Source organism: Hyaena hyaena, unplaced genomic scaffold (assembly GCF_003009895.1).
Source record: "Hyaena hyaena isolate Hyena2069 unplaced genomic scaffold, ASM300989v1 scaffold_458, whole genome shotgun sequence".
NCBI lineage: Eukaryota > Metazoa > Chordata > Mammalia > Carnivora > Hyaenidae > Hyaena > Hyaena hyaena.
The window spans coordinates 956,383-981,714 of NW_024081090.1; the positions used below are offsets into that span (position 1 = coordinate 956,383).

At 35.5% G+C, this 25,332-nt stretch overlaps 1 protein-coding gene across 10 annotated transcripts in view; it reads right to left on the minus strand.

Moving 5' to 3' along the window:
- MPDZ (multiple PDZ domain crumbs cell polarity complex component) overlaps positions 1–25,332 on the minus strand; it is a 156,790-nt gene that overhangs the window by 110,076 nt on the left and 21,382 nt on the right. For all 10 annotated transcript variants that reach the window (XM_039253675.1, XM_039253671.1, XM_039253666.1 and 7 more), the window contains exons 2-4: positions 21,162–21,238; positions 18,663–18,829; positions 303–512 (exon numbers count right to left, since the gene is read on the minus strand). In XM_039253675.1, coding sequence (XP_039109606.1) covers positions 303–512; positions 18,663–18,829; positions 21,162–21,177 — 393 coding nt within the window. In that variant the 5' untranslated portion in view covers positions 21,178–21,238. The remainder of the gene's footprint in view (positions 1–302; positions 513–18,662; positions 18,830–21,161; positions 21,239–25,332) is intronic.

Sequence of the window (25,332 nt, forward strand, 5' to 3'; positions counted from 1 at the left end):
ATTTTAAAGAATTTTCTCAGATAAGCTTTATCACTCATCACCTAAAATGAGGCATTTTATTTTTATTTTGAGAATAAAAAAATTAAGAAAAATGAAATAGAAAAATCTCTGAAGCACCCAAACTCCCACATAATCCACTTCTTTTCCATTTCAATTTTTTTCAAATGTTATGCCTTCATAAATACATTTAACAATATATATTTTATATCTATATAATGTTAATATAAACATATATATTCTTCCAACTATCCAGGGCCCAATGACACTGTTCTATCATAACTAACAGGAAGAAATGTTCTTACCTGGGCCATATTTTTTATTAGTTGATCAAATTCATCACAAGCAGGTTTCCCATTGATGTGCAGAGTACCAGACCCTGTAAATGCTTCCAGGTTCCCATTATTTGAGGATGATAAAAACAAATCATTTTGCAAAGGAGGAACTACAGCTGGGCTGAGATGTGGAATGTGGGCATATTCAACGTTTGAAATTGCAGAAGTTGCAAAGTTTACCTAAGAGCAATATGGAGATTATTAACAATTTTGACATTCCATAAACTATTTTATAGGAAACATCCCAAGAGGGTGATAATGAAGGTATATATACAGTTTCAAAAGTGTACTCTTTCATTCAGCAACTTTATTTCAAGAAATTAGTTTCAAGGAGCAAAATGAGAATAATACACAAAGATATGTGTAAAAGGAAGCTGGATGCAGTACTTTTATCAGATGGGAAAATTTTTTAAAAACTACCTCCAGTGTTAAAGTTTAAGGTATCATTAAAACACACACATGCACACCACAAACATGTACACATTCATATACAAACTTGTGAAAAAGGCTAGTTATCAAAGTATGGTATGATACAATGTACATTCAAAAAAGATGTTTACATTTGTATTAAACGTCTGGAAGATTATACACCAACCAATATAACAGTTGTCCCTGAGAGATGGGATTCCAGGGTGCTATTTACCTTCTACCATCTTGAATTCTATTTAGAATAATGCATGTAGTAATGAATTTGGTTTTTCCCAAAGGCATGTCTGACTTTTATCTTCACTTCCTAGGAAGTAACCTCTAAGTCCTAGGACTTTCCAGAATGATAGGAGTGTCTTTTTGCTCTTCATGGGGGGCTCCAAGGCTACAAGATATCAGCCCAAACTGACACAAAATTAAACACACAGGCAATCATTATGCCTATAAAAAAATATTCTAATAAAATTTCTAAACACCAAAATCAGGCAAGGTTCCTGGGTTGGCAATACTCTGTGCATACTGGCCACATACCAATTGGGGAAGGAAACACTTTGTGAGGAAAATGAAAACTTCGTATTGGAAATCCTCTCAGACTGTACTATGTCTTCCTTTGGCTGATGTTTTTTACCCATACCCCTTTTTTATAATGGACCATAAGCTTGAGTATAAAAGATTCCAGAAAGTTCTGCAGGTCCTTCTACTGAATTACTGAACCTGGGGATGGTTTGAGGCAGATCCAGGACTTGTAGTTCATCTCAGAAATGACGATGGTCTTTTCTGGATTCTTCCCTCTAACTCCTTAGTTAGATCTTAATTCTTTGCTGTTGGTGCCAAGTCCTCAACAAAGTGGAAAACCTAGAGAGCTGTGCCTTTAAACCTTGCAGTTTGGCTGACTCCAGGTACAATCACATAAGTAACAACAGTGACAAAAAAAGATAATTCCATTTTGGAAAAACATTCTATAATTATTTATATATGCCTGTTATAAAGAGCACCAGTTAAAGCTAAAAAAATTCCCAATTCTGTAGGGTGTCTGTAATGTAAATTTTTACCCATAATTATTTTTCAGACAGAGTACATCCATGGTGCTTTTGGATCAGTCTCTTAACTCATCTCTTGCACTGTGTCTCTCACCTACTGGGCTCCAGCTATACTGACCCCTTCACAGTTCCTCAAACTGCCAAACTGCTCCCTCTATCAGCTACATACATCCTTTCCCAAGTATCTACATGCTTATTTCTTTATTTCATTTAGGTGTGTTCAACTTCATCCCAGAGAACCTCTCCCTGACAGTGCTAGCCACAAGAGTACCCCACCGTTAGGTTCCATGAGCTTACCCTGTCCTGCTTCTCTCCATGGCACTTATTACCACTTGCTGTGCACCCTGTGGTCATGGGGCTTCCATCCCAACTGGTGGGGACAGATTAGAATGCAGAATTCTCCAGTGGAGGAATCTGAGTATTTTATTATCTATTATATCCTCATTCTCTAGAAGAGTGCCTTACAGAGTTGGCATTTAATATACATTTGCAGAATAAATGTTCATCTTTTTAGGGACCTACTCTGATCTCATTTCACTGAAAAACTCCCAACTATCATTATTTCCATTTTACAGATGACATAATTACACAAAGTTGCACAGCTAATGAGCGGACTGTGACCTAGATTTTTTTATCACAGTGTCCCTATGTTTCTACTATACACATAGCAAACAGTCATTTGAGGTATCATTTCTGGAAATAAGGCAACAGTAAGGAGTTTACACTGACAGAGCTATCAAAATATTTTACAACACATCACCAATCCATGCCTAAGAGTCTGCTACCTGTCCTTAAAATTGAACAGAAGACTCAGTAACTTAACGAAGCTACCCCTAATCCAATCGTTATTTGGCTATCTGCAATCATAGTTAAAAAATAAAGAGGTCAATGTGTTTAGAAGAGGCTTTTAGGAATCGTTTCAAATGGTTATTTTGCAATTTACAGCAGGCATGATCAATTAGTATTTTTTCAAAAGCAAGCTCCTTATGCCAAACTTGATATTTTTTTTAAATCCTGAGCCATGGCAACTTCAATGAAGTCTGCCAGCAGAAGATACACCGCTCAGGTTGAAGCAGATGGCATAATGAAATCTGTGACAGGCTGAGGATCCCACACACCAAGACCTAATACCTATGGTATGTTTGCACAGGAGAAAAATATTTGGACTTCTGCTATGGTAAGCCAGAATGAACAAGCCACGTTCTAATAATAGAGAGTTTATCTATATGAAGTTGACTGGTGAAACAGAAGCTCTGATATCATGGAAGACCATGTGAAGGCACTCTAAGAGTGAAGTTACAGGACCACAACAAGTATAACACTATGAGAATTAGATAAAGTACTGAATATCAACTGTTTTCTCCAAAGTTGCTGAAGGGTTAACCAATGTCAATATCTGTTCCGAACTCCTCTTGGCCCTTGAGGTCTATGTAAATGTAAGAGCAAAGGTTAAAGAGCTCACATAATTAAAAGCTGTAATCTAATTATATCATTATACGAAAGAGTTGTTTTTAAATGTGCAGATTTACATTCATTGGAAAAAGCACAGGCACCTTTCAACTCTGCTGTAACTGTTTAATAAAATGGCTCTCTGAACTATATATAATCTTGAAAAACAGGAATGGATCTTACTTGCCTTGACAGACCTGTTCATAGCAGACACAGCATAAATGTTTAATAAAAAAGCTTGACTCCCATCTTGGTTTATAAATGTAAAATAAACAGAAGAAAACACAACTATCTGGTGATTTTTATATACAGATAAACAATCTGTATAATTTATGTAAGTTGCTAGTAAACGAGCAAGAGTCACCAAATAATTATCTGTTCTCTGTTTAAGTTCTGGCTGAGTATTTCAATCTAAAAGGGCCTTTTATGTTCTTAGTAAATAAATGTATTAGCCTAATTTATGGATTTTAATTAGTACTAATACCTAAAATATAACTTAAAATGAAGGTTATAGAAATCATTCAATTAAAAAGTTGTCAAATTCTTTGTAAAAACGCAGGATGAAACACCCTTCAGTATTTAGGAGTACAGGTTAAGTCTTCTTATAAAATGTAGTCAGAACAGGAATTGGTTCAGTTCCCTCAAAGCATCAGAGCAGAAATCATAACAAAGGACAAATACATGACCTGGAAAGTACTTTAATTAAAGCATGTATGATTTCATTCACAAATACCTTGATGAAGGTCCCCACCTCCTTTTCTGCATGTACTGCATTCATATAATTTGGCATTACTTTTAATTTCAGTCTCTTTAAGGTAGTGGGAGAATCTGGACACTTGAGACACAATTTCATTAAAGAAACCTCAATTTTTAGAAGATCTTTCTTCAGAATGTAAGTTTGATCACATAAAACAAATTTACCAACAATTGTTTTCTCAACTCACTTACATAGTCTTCCAAGAGAATTTAAGTCATCGAAAATGTCTCTGCAATAACTTTTCTTTTTAATTTTTTTTAATGTTTTATTTATTTCCAGGAGAGAGAGAGAGAGACAGTGTGAGCAGGGGAGGGTCAGAGAGAGAGGAAGTCACAGACTCTGAAACAGGCTCCAGGCTCTGAGCTGGCAGTCAGCACAGAGCNAGAGAGAGAGAGACAGTGTGAGCAGGGGAGGGTCAGAGAGAGAGGAAGTCACAGACTCTGAAACAGGCTCCAGGCTCTGAGCTGGCAGTCAGCACAGAGCCCGACGCGGGGCTCGAACCCACGAACCGCGAGATCATGACCTAAGCGAAAGTCGGACGCTTAACTGACTAAGCCACCCAGGCGCCCCTCTCTGCAATAACTTTTTATGTTATGTAATAAAGTCATGTAATTATAAAAACAATTATGACTGGCAAAGCAGCTCTACAAAGAAGGACTCTGCTAAACGTACATTTACACAGTGACAGCTGCAGAAGCACATACAGCAAATGTCTGAAGGAATAAATGTCCTGTGCTCTGAGCCTCAGTCACGATGCCTTCCAGGACTCCTCAAAAGTAAGTGACTTATTTGGAGGTATTGCTAAGAGAGCGGCTGCTTCTACAATAGCATTCCAGGAAAACAAAATATTCTCTTTAGTTGTATATATAATTAAGCTCACCCTGTGGAAGTAGCTATATCAGAGTAACTCTTCCACTGAGATCAATTAGAAAATGTATATAAAGAGCTGTAAAAACAACAACAACAACAACTCTGAAGGTGTCAAAAAGAAACAACCCCTTCTGCCGTATTCTATTCATCAGAAGTACATCAATAAAACCCACCCCACACGCAAAGAGAAGAGATCACACAAAAGCATGGATACCAGATGGCAAGGATTACTGTGTCCACCCCAGAGGAGGACCACCTCAGCATGTCATAGTGAAACTGTTGAAAGCCAAGACAGGGAAGATGTTAAAAGTCACCAGACCAAAAAAAGCACCTTAACTTCAGAGAAGAGTAAAACTGACAGCTGACTTTTCAGGTTAATCAATGAAAAACAGAAGACAATAGAATAAAAAACGAAAACAACAACAAAAGTCACCTTAGCATTTTCAGAACACCTTCCCTACACACAAACTCACACACAGTGTTGCTTCAGAACTGTACAAAAGAAATACACAAGTAAATTCTTAGAATTAAAAATGATCCCTCATGGAATTTCCCTACATTTGTAGAAAAGATTGAAGAACATAAAGAAACAAGTTTTTAAAATGTGAGTAGAGGTGTCTGGGTGGCTCAGTCCAGTTGAATGACTGAGTTTTGATTTTGGCTATGGTCATGATCCCAGGGCAATGGGATCAGGCCCCATATTGGGCTTGTGCTGTGTAGAGCCTGCTTGGTATTCTTTCTCTCTCCCTCTACCCTTCTCCCCTGTTTACACACACACACACACACACACACACTCTCTCTCTCTCTCTCTCTCTCTCTAAAATAAAATTAAAAATAGGAGTACCTGGGTGGCTCAGTCAGTTAGGCATCCAATTCTGGATGTCAGCAAAGATCATGATCTCATGGTTCATGCTTAGGATTCTCTGTCTCTCTGCCCCTCCCCAGCTTATGCACATGAACCCTCTCTCTCAAAATAAATAAATATAATTAAAAAAATAAATTAGTAAAAATAAAAATATGAGTAAATCAATGGTAATTTCTTAATACAAGTTAAATTCGTTGAGTTTTAAATGCAGATAGAATGAAAGTACATGCCAATTACATAAAAGACACAAGTAGGATATATGAGGTTGAACCGTACTAAGATCCTTTCATTTTCCAGGAAGTACCAAAAGTTCCAATTAAAATAAAATCAAAGTAACCTCAGGGTAATATATCTGACGAAAGACTCATGTCTGGCTTAAAAAAGGAAAACTCAAATCTCAATATTAAAAATGACCCAATGAGAAAATGAACAAGGACATTTCACCAAAAAGGTATGTGGAAGACAAATAGGAACATAAAAGATATTCAGTATCATTATCCATTAGGGAAATGCAAATTATAAGCACGAAGAATATCACTATACCTATCAGAATGACTAAATAAATAACAGTGGTAACACCAAGTGCTGGTAAGAATGTGGAAAAAATGGCTTTCTCCCACATTGTTGGCAGGAATGTGAACTGCTACAGCCCTCTGACAAAGAGTTAGGCAGTTTCTGAAAAAAAATTAAACATGCATTTACCACACAACATGGCAGTTACATCCTTAGGCATTTATTATACAGAAATTAATATTTATGTTCACACAAAAACATGTATGCAATGCTCACAGAAGCTTTATCTACCAAGAGTAAAAAACTGGAAACAAACAAAATGTCTCTCAAGAGATGTATCCTTACCAGATAATAATATTAAACAATAAAAAAGAATAAAATCATATACACAACAATTTGGTAGATCATAAGAGCATCATGACTAATGAAAAAGTAAGACAATCTCAAAAGGTCACATACATTATGATGATATTTTCATAAAATTCTTGAAATGGTTAAATTATAAAGGTGGAAAAAGTTGCCAGGGGATAGGGGTGGTGGCAGGGAGGGAACAGAGTATAACTGTTAAGGAGTAGCACAGAGAGATCATTGTGGTGATGAAATAGTACCTAGATTGTGATCATGGCTCCACAAATGTATGCAAGAGAATGCCACGGACTGAAGAAATTAACACACGCTGTACCATTATCAGTTTCCCTGCTTTTGATATTTTACTGTAATTACCAAGATATCATCACAGGAGGTAACAGGGTGAAGTACATATAGGACCTCTCTATATTGTATTGAAAACTGCCTGTGAATCTATAATTATTTAAGTTTTCTTTTTTTTTTAAAGGTACTCTAATAAGCCAAGGATGCTTACTATACTCTTTATGGTAACCACTAAAAGAATAATAAAATTAAGTATAAATAGCATATAATAACATGAAGGAATATCACGGACACAAAGTGAAGAAAAAGCCAGGAATAAAGCATGTATACTCAGATTGTATTTATGTAATATTCAAATACTTATTATGGGACAAAAGTCAAAATAGTATATGATCTGACTTCTATGAGAAATCTAAATGAGCCGAACTCATATAATCAGAGGAGACTGGTAGTTGCCAGGGGCTGGGGAAAATGGGGAGATGTTGATCAAAGGGTATAAACTTCCACTTGTAAGTTAAGTTCTGGGGATCTAATGTACAGTGTGATCACTAGTTAACTATATTCTAAGGTATATTTGCAAGTGACTGAGTAGATCTTAAATGTTTTCATCATACACACAAAAAGGTTATTACTGAGGGGACAGATGTGTTAACTAGCCTCACTGTGGTTATCATTTCACAGTATATGTATATATCAAATATCACTTTGTATATGTCAATTTTATCTCACACAGCCTGGAAAAATACAGTGATTCTTTCGGGGTAGAGGCCGAGGACTGACTGAGGGGATACAGAGTATGATGCAGTGTTAGTAACTTTCCATACCTTGATTTAGGTGGAGAGTTTTATGTGTACATTCCATTTATAAAAAGTACACCAGCTATATAGTTTTGCCCTTTACTTTATGGTTATTCTAATTTTTTTTAAGTTTGCAAGGTAGTTAAGTGCTAAAAACTCGGGGCACTCCAATGACTGATCACTCACACACACACACACACACACACACACACACACACCCCACGCACTTCTCGAAAACAAAGAAGGTGGTTTGAACAGCCTCCATATTATCAAGCCAAATCTTCTGACAGAACTCAGAATTTAAAGTTCAATTACCAGGCACTCACTTTAAATGAACGAGAAGACAGAAACTAGGTATCTGAAGATGAAGTCCAGACCATTACTGTGACGGATGACCCTCTGCAGTCTTGATACAGATTCAACTGGCTAATTCCCATCTACAGAAGAAATCCTTCAACAAGTGCTCAAGATGAATGCTCAGCAAGTGCATTTTAACCTCTGTAGCACCTGTAGATGTTTCTTCCTCAAAGATTATAAACTTTTGCAACTTGTATTCATTTAATTGCACAGCAAATTACAAGAAGAAAAAATAACCATTATGCTATCTAATACTGAAATAGTATTCTGACCTATCCTGATCCAAGAATGACATGCATGAGATTTCAAAATTTTAAGTTTTTTTAATTAATAATACCTATTCTGTAAAATGAATGTCAATCCAAAAACAACTGAAAAGACCAAAGTCTTAAATATTTTGATCATAAAAAAAATGATCTATGGTCTTAAATTTAACAAAACAGGATATTTTCAAATATGTAGATTCACTTAACTAAATCTGCTACAAAATACTGAAATACTGATTTCTTATGTTCCATCTATTCCGGGTTGTTAACTGAAAACGAAGTTAATATAATTAGCTCTTTTTTAATGGCTAACATCAATCCCGCCAGAAGTACTTGTATAACTGTCTTAGAAAAATGATTGCTGAGGACCAAACTGAATTTCCTAAAGCATTTTTATATAGATTATCAAAACCTGTTTATGGTCCTGTTATATTGACTTATTCTGAAGGCACAGAATAGCAATGAGAATAAGGTGACCCAAATGCTTACTTATATAATTTGATGGATATTTCTATCACTTAAAAGCTAAAATATATATACTATTTTGAATTAAACAGAAAATGACCACTGCTTTTGCAGCCCTAGTTTTGGTAGACTTTAAACAAATTTATAAACAAATATTGCTAGTTTAATTTCCCAATTTTTGTGTTTGTTACTCCTTAATGTAATGAGAAATAAGAAATAAGGCACTCTCTGGGGAATTTGCCATAACAGGTGCACCTCATAGAAATGCAGAATTTTTTTTTTTTAATCTACGCCTTGTCTTTTCTTCTTGCAGAGGAAGAAAAGTGCCTATTTTCTTGTGAGCTTACAAAAATGCTGTAAAACACTCTCTGGAACTGATCCCAAACATGCAATGCAAAGACAGACAGGATACCGAGAGTATTCAGTGAAATACAGCACCTAAAATGGTAGCAATCAGAGAAAAGAATTTATACATAATAGAACTGCATTTCAAGTTTGGAACCAAGGGAGGCCTCCTTTTCGATAAATCTTTCAGTGAAATACTGATTACAGCACAACTCTGATGCATTATTGAACAGGCAAACCCTTGCACAGTAATTGATGGTGGCACTCTGATTTAATGATCTTATTTTTAAGCTAATTAAAGAAATTGAGTTGCATGTTCAAAGGGGATTAGCTTAATGTGACGAGACTATTTTGGACATAAAGTACTTCATAGCTCCTGAACTAAACAAGATACAAAATGAAGCAGCAAATTATAATGTGTGTGTAGGGGTGGGGGGGTAGTATTTTCTGATGGAATCAGCAAAAATTCATGTTTTCTATGAAAACTTCGCTTCATTCAAATACTGACTGAGCATCTCAAATGTCCACAACATTCAGCTCTAGGTGATCAGAAATTAAAGAGATAAAATGCTCTACATAATCACTAATATGATAGATATCCTATAAAATTATTCAACCAGGCATAGTCCACCCACCTACTGAGATAGAATAACTTTTTCATAGCTATGAATTCTTGAATAGCAAAACAGTGGATGAGAATTTATAGATATTCTCAATGTAGCCACTGACAATCATTGGCTGACAGATTTTAAATAGTAAGCTTATTGCATTAGAAAATAGTTCCTTTAACTCAATAACATTTAGGCAGGCATTCTGAGTAATCAAAACGTAAATTTTCTGCATCTGCCTCTATGTGGCTACAAGTACAAAGTTTCAGCGTCACATTTGTCTTAAAATTCCCATGTGCTGTATAGAAAGGATACATGATCAACCAGGAAACCCAAAATGAAAGGGAAAGAAATAAAATGAATTACAAAGTACCCAAGGCTCTTCTTGTCTTCTCCCTTTTGATATTTAGAAAGGCATATATAAATGATCAAAAATCTACCTAAAGTAATGTGTATTGTTATAGGCTATTAAATGGCAAAATCAAGTAATAAAACCGTATACTTTGTACCTTTATACATCTTAGGTGATGCTGTTAAGTTAAATGAATGGCCACATGGCAAGCAAGTTATGCTATTTTATAATGTTTTAGTCTTCACTCAGAGGTGCATCTATAAAAATTTTATTTATTTTTAAAATTACTCCATAAAAGATACTAAGTAGACTCAATACACAAAGCATACTGCACTAAAATGGCGTCAGGTTCAGGCACCATAGTGCAGTGCTCCATGTGGATTTATAAACTAATTTTTTAAAGACTAAATTTCACAAAAATCTTTAGAAATACTTATAGGTGAAAAGATTCAAATCCCCCCATTTCCTAAAATATATATAAATACTTGAGTTAAGATTGCAATATAAACTGAGCTTAAAATAGTCAACAGTTTAAAACAGTTTTAAAGTTTTTTTTCATTATTGTTGTAAAAGAAATTTTAAATTTTAAGTTTACCATTTAAAGAAAAGTTAGGTTCGGAGCACCTGGTTGGCTCAGCAGTTATCTTGGTTTCGGCTCAGTTCATGATCTCATAGTTTATCAGTGCCAACTCTGTGTCGGGCTCCATGCTTACAGCATGGAGGCTCCTTGGATTCTCTGTCTCTCTTTCTGCCTCTCTCTCTCTCAAAAATAAATATTTAAAAAACAAAACAAAACAAAAACACCAGCTTCACCATTCAACCTCCCCATGCCTCTATTTCCCTATCCCTTAAAGAAGAAAGGTGACATTATCTACTATGTCTATCTCCTTCTATCTACCACTTCATAGTATTGTTGTAATGACAAAACGGATATTTGGAATAGTTCCTGATGCATAGTAAGAATTTCATAGCTGTTAATCACTATGATGATGATGGTGAAAAGTGGTGCATCTTTCCAATATGGCTAGTAAGAAAAATACAAGTTCTTCAAAGTAACTTCAGTTATTTGGTTGACTTATTTATATTAAAGATTAGTTCTCTGGCAAGGAGAGATCATTACTGATATACAACAATTCTGGATTTTCATAATATTTACATATACCTTAATCACGCAATCATTTATTGACCTTGAATAAAATGTACTAGACACAAAGCAGTCAAAGATGAACACGATATGGTTTTATTCCAAAAGCAGTAAATGATCTCCAAACAAATCTGAAATGCACTTAATTCTAAAACTCCTTTTTATGCTTGGTAAGAACAAATGGCAAGTGGAATGTAGCATATACACCATGGTCTAGGCATGTGTGTTGATGTGTATTTGCAGAATGTCTTTTCTTTATTTAAATCTCAACACTTCTGTGCTTTCTTCGCAAAACTTCCAAGGGAAAAAATTTAAAGAATGTAGCTTGACCAAAAGTAATATTCTTATCAAAGTATGCTAAAACTTTCTACACTAAAGGGGCGAACCTATCAAAATTAAGTAAATTAATATATTTTAAATGCCAGGACAAATAGAAATTTAGAAATTGAAAACTCAGGCGAACAACATGTTAGAATATTTGTAGTGTTTTTTCTATCAGTCCCACATTTCTAGAAGACAAATAAAACTGATTCACAGCTCACAGTCTGCTTAGAGAAAAATAAAACAAAACCTTACAGACAAGTATAAATATATGGAAATGCGCACATGAAGACTGATGTCACTTTGTCACATGACCTCTCCATTCTACTACTATCTACTTTAAAATCTAGCTTGATTTTAAATGAAAATTCTGGTTTATATCTAAAAGGTCCTCTGATTAAAATCTGGGGGAGAATTAAGGGAAATAGTCAATCTTCATGAAGGTGAATTTACTAAACATTAAGTAGATTACTCTTTAGTAATGCTAATAGAAACAATGTAAATTAAAAGTAAAAAAACAAACAAACAAAAAACACAAACACTCTGGCTTCAGGGTTAGAGAGGCTTACTTTCTTCCTCTAAATCTACCAATGCCTCATTGTGTGGTCCACACTAAATTACACCACCTGTCTCAGCCCCAATTTCCTTGTGGACACACTGGGGATAATACACACTTCACAGAGCTGAAGGACTCCTTAAAGGAGACAATGTCCACAGCACTGAAGAGCTTCCTAAAGGCGGTGGTGGTTGTTTTGGTGGTTGTTTTGGCTCTAGCTTCAGATGTAGATAGATCAACCTCTATTGTTCGTAAATACTTGGGTTAAAAACCTCATTTAGGTTATACCCAGTAAATTTCACATTTTTCCCTCTTCTCCAAAGACCATTTAACTTTGTCACAAAAACACCATACAATTAGCACCATTTGCTGTTTTAGACACACATGCATACCCAATAGCAAGATGGTGTTGCATTTTAATCCAGCACTGTATAAAAAGCTTGAACAGTGCCTTCTTGCCCAGGATAAAACAAGAATTTTAGTCCCTCAAAGGCTCTATATTTACAAACTTTTGGTTAAAGGAACAAACATTTAAAAGCTGTTATTGTACCAAAAATAAAGTATTTGAAATTCCTACAGTAAATAAACTCTATGGTAAATGTAAAAACATAAGAATCACTCCTTCTCTTTTCACTTCCCCTAGATAATGTATGGTAAAGTCTCAAGAAACAGATACTTTCCTGTTAGGAAGCTGCAATCAATGCTTGATCATAAAAGTAAAATAGTTTCAGGGGTAAGAAAAATATTTTTTTTTTTCATTTTCACAAGCAACACCAACTTGGAAGAATTCCATTCCATCTTTTGATAATTCCTGTTAATGGGGTCAAGGCATATTTTCTTTCTTTCTGTACTTCCCCCGGCCACCAAGTCATAATTTAACCCAGGCATTCTTGGGAGACAGCAGTTATTCCCCCTTTACTGATAGCAAGCCTGCAGACGAATCATCTCACTTTCAGTCTCAAATTAGAAACCGTACAGAGAGAAGTAATGCTTTTACCATTTATATAAGTAATAAAGCTGAAGAAACACAGGCATTTCTGCTCTTTTCCATGAATCATACAAAACTGTATCTTTCTGATTACCAAATCCGAAAAGAGCATCAAAATACTCAGTTATCAAAATTCTCCTCTTTCCATCGATCTAAAAAAATTAATTGTAAGAAATCACCAGTGCTACTGATGCCACTGCTTAAAAGCAACATACGTAACAGGTTGGCCATGGACCTGATTTATCAGCCTTATAAATTAGTACCCACAGAGTAGTTAACTCTTCGGGCATGCCCCTGGATAGTCGTGTCTTAGCCAACGCCCCCTGCTTACATCAGATATTTGAAAGGGACCCTATGAAATATACACGGACCACTCATTTCTCCAGGTTCTCTACAAGTTATCCCTCTTTTAAGACAGAGCATCAGAAAAAAAAAATTCACAGACTGCAGTACATTTTAGCAGAAGGGCCATCACTAAATGAGGGTGGACACTGTATTCTTAGTGCGTGCTCTTAATGAACTGCATTCTTAGATAAAAGAAGCATTTCTTGGAACAAGAGTTTATGTATTCTACAATTATAACTAAAGGTCTTATTTATCAAAATGTCAGGAAAACGTTTACCTTAAATTTACCTTAATTGTGTTATGCATTTTTACTATAATTTTTAAAATGTGGATAAACAAAATATATGATTGTTAAATATTGTATGTAATAGAAGTGTTAGAACGTGATACAATTTTCAACTTGATGCAATGGGGTATGATAGAGAATGCTGAGTGCAAAAGAGAAAAGATGATAAACATATACAACCCTCCCCAGAAAAGCAAAAGAAGCCCACCTTAAAAATCCCTTCATAATCTGGCTCCAAAGTTTCCTCCCTTTCCAAGAGCCCACACACAGCCCACTACCCTGATAACATACATTGTAGGTGACTGTATCAGGGTCTCTCAACCTCAGCATTACACATATTATAAACCCACTAATTCTTTGGTTTAGAAAGCTGTGCTATGCACTTGAGCATTGTTTAGCAACGTCCCTGGTGTCTATCCACTCACATGCCTGTAGCACGGCCCCAACCACCCTCAAGTTACAACAGTCAAAAATGTCTCCACATATTGCTATACGCCCCCTGGAGACAGAATGTGAAATCACCTTCACTTGAAAACTCTCCTATACCCTTGTAAACACTGTTTCCTCTACCTGAAATAATTTCCCCTAACACTGCAGAAAACACCTACTCATTTTTCAGAACCCATCTTACATGTTCCCTCCAATGCAAAGTTTTCTTTCAAAGTCAAAGTTAATAATTCTTTCTTCTTGTACCACTTTCTCATTTAGTTACATAAAATAAATGTATGTTCACCCTCTCTAGTTAATGAGAACCTCCATCTTATTCATTGTATTTTTATCGACTTTATTAATAAATGATTATAAGTCTTCTATAAAAGCATCTGTGAGATAACCCTCCAATTGCCAAGGTAATTCTGTCTCACTGACTGATGTCTCACACTGAGCAATATAGAACCCTCCAGCTCTCTCTTTATATATATACAATTGTTATTGTTGCCTTTTCTCCTGGGAAACGGAAATTAAACAATAATACTCTATTTTAGTAACCCAAGGTCCGTGGAATATCTAGTTCTCTGATATTTATATTTGGTTTTTGTTTAGATTTACCTTTGAATCACCTAATAGTCAATACATTTTTGCCATGAGAGTTGTTCCAAATTCTTTCCTGGGAATGTAAATAGGTAAAACTTAAGAACATGGAAATGTAAGACAAAAATTTTATACCATGAAGACTGTATTTTAAATAAAAAAGGATCCAATTTTTCTAATCAACATTGAACAATGATTTCCAACCAGATTCTACCTGTCCAATTATTTCAAGAGCTGTCATAAAATTTCCAAAGAAAAACTTAGGAAAGTTTGGCTCAATTTTGTGTGTGTGTATAGACACACATTATGCATTAAGATAATATGTATATAAGCCAACACTTTTCTGGGAAAAAAAAAGGTGAAGAACAAGGAGTCCTGAAATATCAAACAACAAAAACAACAGCAAAATAACAGAATATAATGCTCCAAACAAGGCTGGAAATCACAGACAGGTTTCTGGAGAAACCCCCAGAATATGCTATGCCCTGATACTCGTTTCCCATATCAGCAGCATTTGTAACCTGAATTACCCACATCATTTTTTCAGTCTTAGAATTGGCCTCGGTTGCCATAGCTTTAAAAATAAATAAATAAATAAACTCAGCAATGCCGATTTCTAAGTACTAGTCCTAAATTTCTAATAAAAGTAATAATTTTATATCACAGATTTTGTACAAATAACTCTGGGTAAAAAGGCATTTAATTTCCTGTCTATGGTCAGTTCATCAGGCAAGGCAATTAATTAATCAGGAAAGTAGTATCCACCTCTGCTGGAATGGAGAAACATCACAGAATAAATATGCAAATCCAACATACTCAAGGCTGACAAGTTTCTATTATTAAACTGCGAACGTGTTTATTTCCCCCACAATAGCTGGATTTCTGTCGTGAATACGCGTTGAGGCCTGCAGTGATTAGCTGTGATGACTAGGTGACAGTGAGGACACTACTTGAGAATTTACATCTGACAGATCACTGACACACAGTCACAGCTCTTTTTCTTCCTTTTCTTCACTTAAACAGGAATCATGCAATAGGAAAAGAACTGGAGCTATTAGAGATTATTCAGGTTTAATAGCACACATCCTTTTAGCTGGCGGTTAGAACAATACACAATGTGGCAGAGTTAAACAGAGGCATCAATTATGCTCTCAGACCTGTTAATATTTTTGACAATATTTAAATAGCACATCCCTTCAGGACATGGCTTTTCTGCCCTCTCAGTTACACACCTGTCAAGTGTTTAATTTGCCAAAGGGAAACAGTTTGATTTCTAAGGGCAGTCTTAATACTGAGGAAGCAAATTGGAAAAATTACACATTATTGAATAGAAGTAATGAGAAGGATCTGAAGGGAAAAAATAGTCGGCTTAATTCAACATGGCATGTCAGCATCTGTCATTAACACAACAATATGATCATGTTCTCTAATATGCTACACATACCTCGGGCTTTTCAATTATTCCCTCCTTTAGCTTTATAAAAGGTAGGAGAAACGGTGGAGTAAAGTTGGAGGAGTCAAATTTTTTTTGGTAATACTAAAAAAGATGGGGACAGTAACTTGCACCTATTGTGTATATAAAAGTATACATCAAAAACCTAATCCGGGTGGAAGATAGGAAGTAAAAGTTAGCCATCAAACAGACTAGTGTAGCTACTGGTTTAAAAGCACAAATTTCATTCCTAGGTTCATTAATTAAATATTAAATAGTCATTATTTGTAAATTAGCAGCGGGCAAGCTACATAGAAAATTTAATTCTAATATGATAAAGTCTATAATATTTATGTTTAAACTTAAAACAGAAAATAATACAAGGTTTTAAAATTTACTCTACTCATGTAAGAAAAACACTGGTTCCACAAACACATGAAACTGAGTTAGTCAGAATGAAGACTGAAGTGAAGAGTCACAAAAACTGTGAGAGAAATCAATGGTTTTAGCCCAAATTAAACTCTTGACTCAGAGGAGACAAGTTTCTACCCTGGCAGGAAAAAAAAAAACATGTGAGACAGGCTGTAGAATAAAGGGGAAAAAAAGGGTGGGGGGCGGAGAGAGACCGTACCTTGGGAGCCAAGAAAACCAAGTTCTAGTTCTGGTTCTGCCCTTATAAAGAAGTCACTGCACCTCACTAAGTAGTTATAATAAGCAGGGTATGGGCCAGCTGGTTTCCTGAGTCCCTTTTGGTATTTTAAGAGGAGAAAAACTAGCCAAAAGTCCAAAGGCCTGTGAGATATGCCCACAGAATTTCCAAACCCCACAATGTACTGAGTCTTGAAATAAATCTGCATCTATCACTAATGAACAAGATCACACTATCTTTAGTCACAGACTGCCCGGCTTGATAACATTATACTCAAGGGTTTCCAAGGAGACTTCAGCTAAATCACATAGGACCCAAAGTTTCAGAGCCCATATCCAACTTCTATTCAGAGATAGGAAAACAAGGCCAACAAGTAGTCCTATTTCCTCCCTCCTTTCAGGGCTAGACGGGATTGTTCCAGTTATCTCACTAGACTATTGGTATTTCCTAACACACTAATACTTCTGTTTTAACATTTCCTCCCATTCTATTCATATTTTCACATAATATAATAAGGGGAGAAGACACCTGTTCAACTTCTTCACTCTCTCTGAAAAAACAGATAACCTTCCACATCATAATTATACTTCTATTCAGGATACTGATCTCTCCAAACTCTTGCCAATTCATTCTGAAATGGAGTACCTAAAACCAATCTTTACAATAACTTGCAAAGCAAACAAACCCCAAACACAACTACATATAACAAAAACACCTTTTTTCTTAATTCGTGATCATGACTTTTAAAATCATTAGGTAGACATTCACTAGAGAAGAATATTTTTAAAATTTCTTTTTTCTTTCTTTCTTTTCTTTTTGCTACCAAAATATCTAGATTAAGAAGTTATGTGACATTAAATAAATTTCTTCTCTTTGGCTACTATTTGTTCTTTTTCCATTTGGCACATTTTTTTTTAACTAGAGCTATTCTTTCACTGAATTACAAAACTAGTCTTCAAATAAAAGGCAGAATATTTGTTAGCAATCCACCCAGGGTAATTCAATTAATGCTAAAAACATCAGAATGAAAATTAACTTAGGTTGAAGGCATGAGATGGACTTGAAACGATATAAGGATAAAAACCATTTTAAAAACATTTTGTTAAAAACCTGAGAAATGATTATTAAATTAAGTAAGTTTAAAGGACACCTAACTTGAGTGCTCATTCTGCCATAGCAATGTTTCAATTTTAATATAAATGCTAGGAAATTTTAATCCTCTTAATTTTTACAGAAAAAAAGTGTTACATTTAGAAGTTCTAATGTTTATCACCATCTGATGCTGTCATTGGAAGCAATTGCTACTTACACTCTTGTAAGAAGTGAGAATTGCAATTCCTCTAACTGATGACAATGTAATTATTTCTTTTACTGTCAAAATAGAGGTGATTTCCCTTCCTCACACTCATAATTACACATGCAAATCCAGGCTTATCTGAAATCTTATAAGCAAGGTGAATGTCTGAATCTGAAGGCACAGGATCACGTGAACAAAGAGCCTTAGTGGGAATGGAAACCAGGTCGATGGCCATCTACCCTCAACTTATTTTTATCATCCCCTTCTCCTGTAGGGACTCATACTTCAGCATCCACACAGCTTTCAACACAATGTCATATCATCTACAATATACAGCAACAACCATTACAAAAATAACTATGGGGGGGTGAAAAGTCACAGTGAATCTGAACATCTCATTTGGAGGTTTAAATGACTTCATTAACCATTCATTAACACATAAAGAATCAGCCTTTCAGAAAAACACAAGACTTTCACAAGATTCTTGCCATGAATGCAGGCTCCAGAAACATGGTGTCCTACCTGGTCTTTCAGCTGCTGTACAGAAGTCTGAAGGTTCAGAATCTGAGTGAAGAGAGGGCTCTGCAAGACTGACTTTAAAAGGCTGAGTTTGTCTTCATTTACCACATCCCCACGTTCTCGCAACTTGGCTTGTAAGCGCTCTGCCGCCTGCAGGGCCCGGGTTTTATCTAAATCAAAGGGCAGCATTGGTCACTCACAGGATTCAAAAGACACAAATCAAATCATGTTTACAGAAATCCTAACACCATTCTTTTCAAGAGCATAAAACTGACTCAGCACAAAAGGGACTACAATATGTCCCTATAAATATATCCTTCACACCTTGAATTCTCTGGTAAGATAGTCTTATGAAAGCAGAGAACTGGGTATAGTGTATGCTACATGCAGAAACCAGTTCAAGTGAAGTACATGTGAAATCCAATGCCAGCTGTCAACTCTTATACAAATTATTGAAAACCAACCACTTTGTGATCTTGCAAATGCTGATTATTATTACTTTTTAAAAGTTATTCACATTCAAGAAAAATTAGAAATATAACCAATAAGTAGATGTCGATAATGTCACTGATGAGCATAACATCCAAAACATGACAATTTCATATATTAAACAAACATTCTATACTTGAGAATTTACTTGAAAATATATCACAACAATGTATAACCCTTCAAAAACACTACTTTTTAATCCTTTGTCTTTCCCTAAAATTAAATAGCATACTCATATATGCATCAAGCCAAAATAATTCAAATATTTATTGATCATCTTATATATTGCATAAAGTTGCAAAAGTAAGTATTTTGAATAAGTGTATACCTAATAATCCTATCTACCTGCCCTAATCCCTACCATTGTACGTGCATGCTACCACCAGATGATGAGTTTATACAATAAATAACAGTTAAAAACATCTCCCTTAGGACACCTAAGAGGCTCAGTTGGTTAAGCATCCAGCTCTTGGTTTCAGATCAGGTCATGATCTCACTGTTCATGAGATTGAGCTCTGCATTGAGCCCTGACAGAGCCTGTTTGGGATTCTCTTTCTCCTTCTCTCTGCCCCTCCCCCATGTTCTCTCTCTCACTCAAAATAAACAAACAAACAAACATTAAAAAAAAAAAAAAAACCAACATCTCCCTAAAACTCTTTCTCACTTTCTCACAAGTGAACCCAAATTTGTTTTAAAGGAATGGAGACTACTCAAATATATGTTCTAACAGAGTCATCATGGTAACAAGTGTATCTATTATCACTCATTTCTTATATTACAGTAATCAAAGAGTGTGATCACCACAGACACTTTCTATAGCACCAAATTTGGGATGACACAGAAACGGGGAAATTAAGGCATGAATTATTGTTGACCATGAGGTCACACACATACACAAATTAAACAAACAGTATTTACTCTTACGCACAATTTTACAGGAAAGGTATGCTAAAGATAGAATTTTATTCTGGGTCTTATTTCAGATGGTATCACAGAATACAGATCTAGTATTAATTTCCATGTCAACTCTTAGAAAGTGTACAAATCAGTAATAACTTACAAAATAAAGACTGGAAGGTGACTGCTTAAATAATAGTGTATTTACCCTTTGTTGTCCACTTTTTTATGAGGGCCTCTGCTTTAGGGAGTAGTGGTCTTTATGGTGCAGGACTTTAGTATAAAAGGAGAGATGAAGGATATATACACCTATTCATCCTCATCACTGGCATATTAGGAACACAAGTCATAGTAATGATCCCCTCTATCACAAAAACAGCTCCCTCTCCTTTCCCTGCTATCTCCTCTCATCCTACTCCACAAAATGTGCAGGTATCAAGGCACCAGAGTGAAATCCAGATGGTTTCCAATAATCATACCAAAAGACTTCCCTGGAAAATATGAAGCACTGGGCCATCAGGTGAGGATGGGTATACCTGATGTACCTCAAACGATTTCTACAAACTAGCTTCTCTAAAACTAAAGACCAGTGAAAAAAAAGATTAACACATGAATTTGGATATTTCAACCTAAATTATCTCATGCAGAAATTAAACTGCCGTAAGCTGTCACTGAAGATTGCCAGCCTAAATGTTTGTTATTGTTAATCATCAACTTAAAAGCAAAGCTCAGTAGTATTTCACCTGCCACAAATAAAGCAGGCAATGAGCTTCTTTCACGATTAAAAATACTGTTAAACTTTCTGATGCTACCCACACACAACCATTAACCAAAAGTGGGTCCATAAATCAATTAGGTTTACATTAAACTAGATTTTCATTAAATTTCTCATAATTGGTAGAATATTACATATGCTTTTATCTTTTGCTTAAAATGATGTATTTTTATAAAACTTCAGATAAAATCATCCAAATATAGAAACACAGTGCCCTGGTGTAATGCTAGTGGATAAAAACTAAGTTATTAGGCAAAAACCTGCTATGTAGAAAAACCATTTCAAAGATCTCAATGGAAAAAGTTTTGATTCTTATAAAAATAAGAGAGAATAGGTCTTACCTATAGTTTCTAACATGTTTTTCCAAATTTCAGTGTTCTTCTCTATAATGATCTTAAACAGCAACTAAAACAGAACACTGGGGAGAAAAAATAAAATGGAATGGTTATGTTTTATCACAACTTTAAAACTCTATACTTCAATAAGTACTTGATGCTACTATAATTCCTTTGATCATTAAAATCTTGTTGATTTAACGTAAGATAGTCTTCTGTATAGGAAAAAGTAATCATTTTGGGACTTATACAAAATTATCTTATATTTGCAGGTAATACTAGCATAGTAAGGTAAAAGGCATACAGTATGTTTTAAATAGGGTGACAGATGTATCCAAAATATTTATTTAAGAACCTCTCAATACAGCCCACTATAATCTTGGATTCACTTACAGATTCTCACCCACAGACTAAGGAATATACTTGGCTCAGCATGGAAAATTCTGTGGGGAAGAACATTAAAACTTAAAAAGTATAAGATGTGATATTGCCCTTGATTACTCACAGTCTTAACTGGGGAGACAATATGTGCATACCAATTAGAAATGAGCTATGACACTCAAACAGTATGTGAACCACTGGGAGCTAATACATTAAATCATGGATGAAACGCTGAATAAAAGAAAACACAGTGTTAAATGGAAGAAGGGTTTTCAAAATAACCTCCTGACTATAATATTTTCTTCTCCCTTGTTCAAAATAAACCTTCTTAATTCCTTCAACTCACACAGACTGTTGTTATTATTTTCTGATAATATTTACCTGGACTCTGTAAAGTCCCAGCTACAGACTTCCAATGACAATGTCCACATTGCTAACCATATCTAATCTTTGCTAACCACATCTAACTCCAGCAATTTATATATCCTCTCCTTAGTCACACTTGCCCTCTGCCTTACAGAAAACCTTAAGCCATTCCTTCAATGGAGAAAAAAAATTCTGCAACCAGACTTCCTCACTTTGGGAAGATGAAATGGGGTTTTGTTTGAGAAGGAACAAGCTGTCCCTGTTGTCTCTTGGACAGAAAATGCATCCGGAAAAAAAGGAAATATGTGACGTACATGAGCAGACATACAATTACGCTTGTAATTAGCTCTGTGTAATAGCAGGCCAGTTCTTATTGACGTTTCTTGCCCCAATTTAGAATATACTATTTGAACCATCAACTCCACTTCAAATAGTCAAACAGGTCAACTACTAGCACTTATTTTATAAAATGCCCTGGTGTCAAGAAAAGAGGGCACTGGCTCTAAAGTGGAATTAAGCCCTAAATCACAGTACAAGCCTTTGCCAGGGGCCCATCATCCAAACCTTAGTTTCCTAGAAAACTCAATGGGTATAGTGTGATAACTGAGATAAATAAAGTATACAAATTTCCAACAGTGTAACTCATAACTATACAATACATATTGGGGAACAATGCTGAGCCCATACCGGTGGGCATTTATGCACTGTGTGGTTTCATGGGGAAAAATAAAGGGAGATCCTTAAAATAAGCTACTCGTATTTTTATTCTAACTTACAAGGACACTTCATACAAGAGTATACCATTAGGTCTATCCTCAAAAAATTACCAACTTCTGACAGTTCACAGATAAAAGTAAAGATGCCCCAATATAAAGAAGGTCTATAATTTATATACGTCCAGGAGGAAGTATGATAGCAACAAAAGAAAATGAACCAGCGAGTCTGATAACCTGAATTAATATTTCAGCTTGACCATTGACCAGCTAATGCCCTCGTTAAGTCACTTATTTATCTTTACTAAACTAGAAACTCTAACCACAAATGAGTGTCCTTTTAAAAGGACAAAACTTTATACATGAGTGTTTGCTATGCCCAACAAAGTCAGCTCTATCTTCGTCCCCCTTTGAAAAATTAACTCTGAAAGACAGGCAGTATTCATGACATGGAGCGAGAGGTAGCCTGTGGAATTAGGGACCCACTGATCTATGAGGAGTCTACAGAGAAAGTACAGAGTAAGCAGTTCCCAACCGAGAAAAACACTGCTGTTCCAAAGTTGAAATATAAGTCAGTTATGTGGAAACAGAATTACTTTCTTTTCCCCAGAGAAACTCTTATCATAAAGGTTAAAAAAAGGAGAAGGAAAGAAAGGAAAAAACCTCAATTCAGCTGCAAGTCACTGACACTGGCTCCCAGAGGAGAGTTCTATTCCTCTGAATTTCAGAGATAAAAAAATGAGTTTCGTGGTTTTTCTTCTCTGTCTGATGTCCCTAAAATAAATATGTGGCTTTTTTGAGGTTTTCCAGATTTTACAATTAGTAGCTATGACAAAGAGACAAGTGGTTAAAAAAAATTGCTCCTTTCTATGCCCTATACCTCATCTCCAGGATTTAGCTCTCTAAATATAAAGAAACTCTTTTGTAACCACAACTTTTTGATGGCATCAAACTACATGAATTTTCCTTCTCACCTTACTATCAGCCTTGCTTCTTCACCCATCTCAACACCATGTGAAAACAAAAGGGTACCTGGGTGGTAACAGTGGGTCATGATGTAAAGAAGATCCAATACATGTCAGAAGATGCCAAATTCTTAGGATTTCTCTGGACAATTCAGGATAGCAGTGAGGATGATGGGTCAGAGGGGCAGGAAAGAGAGATAATGAGATGTGGATATAGTAACATGTAGGTGACGCCAATGCTGGGGCAGAAGTAGTGGTGAAAACAGCAAACATACAGTAACAACTACCACATCCTGGGCACGATTTGGAACATGTTATCCAACTAACCCCTTTAACCATCACACTACCCCCTCGCTTTACAAATGAGGAAACTAAGGAACTGGAAAAGTAACTTGCCCAAGGTCATACCACTGGTATACGACAGAGCCAGAGGTGAACGCAGGAGTTTGGCTCCAGAGCCAACTACCAATTTAACTTCTACAAATATGGTGCATCTTGATAAAAGGAAGTTTCATTATACCATCTCTTTCTTTTTCCAAGTTCAAAACTGTTCATTGACTTTGCCCTACACAATGAGAAACCAGAGGAAGAAACAGAGGCCCAAACTGCATGAAGTCTGAAATGGACTGGGGTAGATAACACAACCAACAATCCACGCAAAGGTATGAACAACTCAGAACTAAGTATTTTAGAAACTATGGGTGGGTACATCAAAGAAAGATCAGTAATATTCATTTTTTATATCATGTTCATGTATGTTTAAACAAATCACTTTTAAAATCCAAGATTTTAAGAAAAATCTCCAAGAAAAAATAAGCCTCCTTACATCAATATTGAAAATACATTTAAACACATGGCTATTATATTTCAAGGTGCTAAATCCCTCAACACAATGAAAATAAGCATTTTTAAACAGTATCAAATATATAGCTACTGTACACTAGTCCCTCTAGTTACTGCCCATGTAATTCCACCTGCAGACATACCACTATTTGGTTACAATTGACCCTGATTCAGTAGCCATGACACTTAGAACTACAAAGCACACCCAAAAATGGCTCAAAGGATTCAACACCTATAGGAAGCTCTACAGTGCTGGGCAAGGGCAGTCCGCACACATTATGTCACGGGAGCAGGGATGCTGACCCTCATGCTTCCCACAATATCCTCCACTGCCATGCATATACCCTCTCCATCTTCCAGAAAAGACAACAGAGAGACTCAGGTCTTACTCAAGGTCCCGAGGCTAGCAAGCAAAGAACCCAGATTTGAATCCAACTGTGCCTATTTTCAAAGCCCATGTTCACTCTATCACACAACCCCAAATTTTCCATAATGTACTGCAAAAATCATGTGGTGGAAATACAGTTAAATAAAAAGACTCTGCAAGACAATGTATTAAGTTGCTAGTATTTGTATAAAAGAGGGAAATGTTTATGTAAATAAAATTAATATGTACATGTTTACAAAAGCACAGACTATTTATGCAAGCTTTCCAAAAACACTAATAGTGGGATATGGGGGATTAAGGGACACTAAGAGAAACTTACTTTGCACTGCATTTCTTTGGGGTTTTTAAAATTTTATATCAATATAAGGTTGCCAGATTTAGCAAATAAAAATACAGGATGTAAAAAAATTCCAATAAACTTCAAATTCTAATAAATTTGAATTTCGGATAAATAATTTTTTAGTATAAGTATATCGTATGCTATACTTGGGACATACTTATAAATAAATAATTTGTTGATT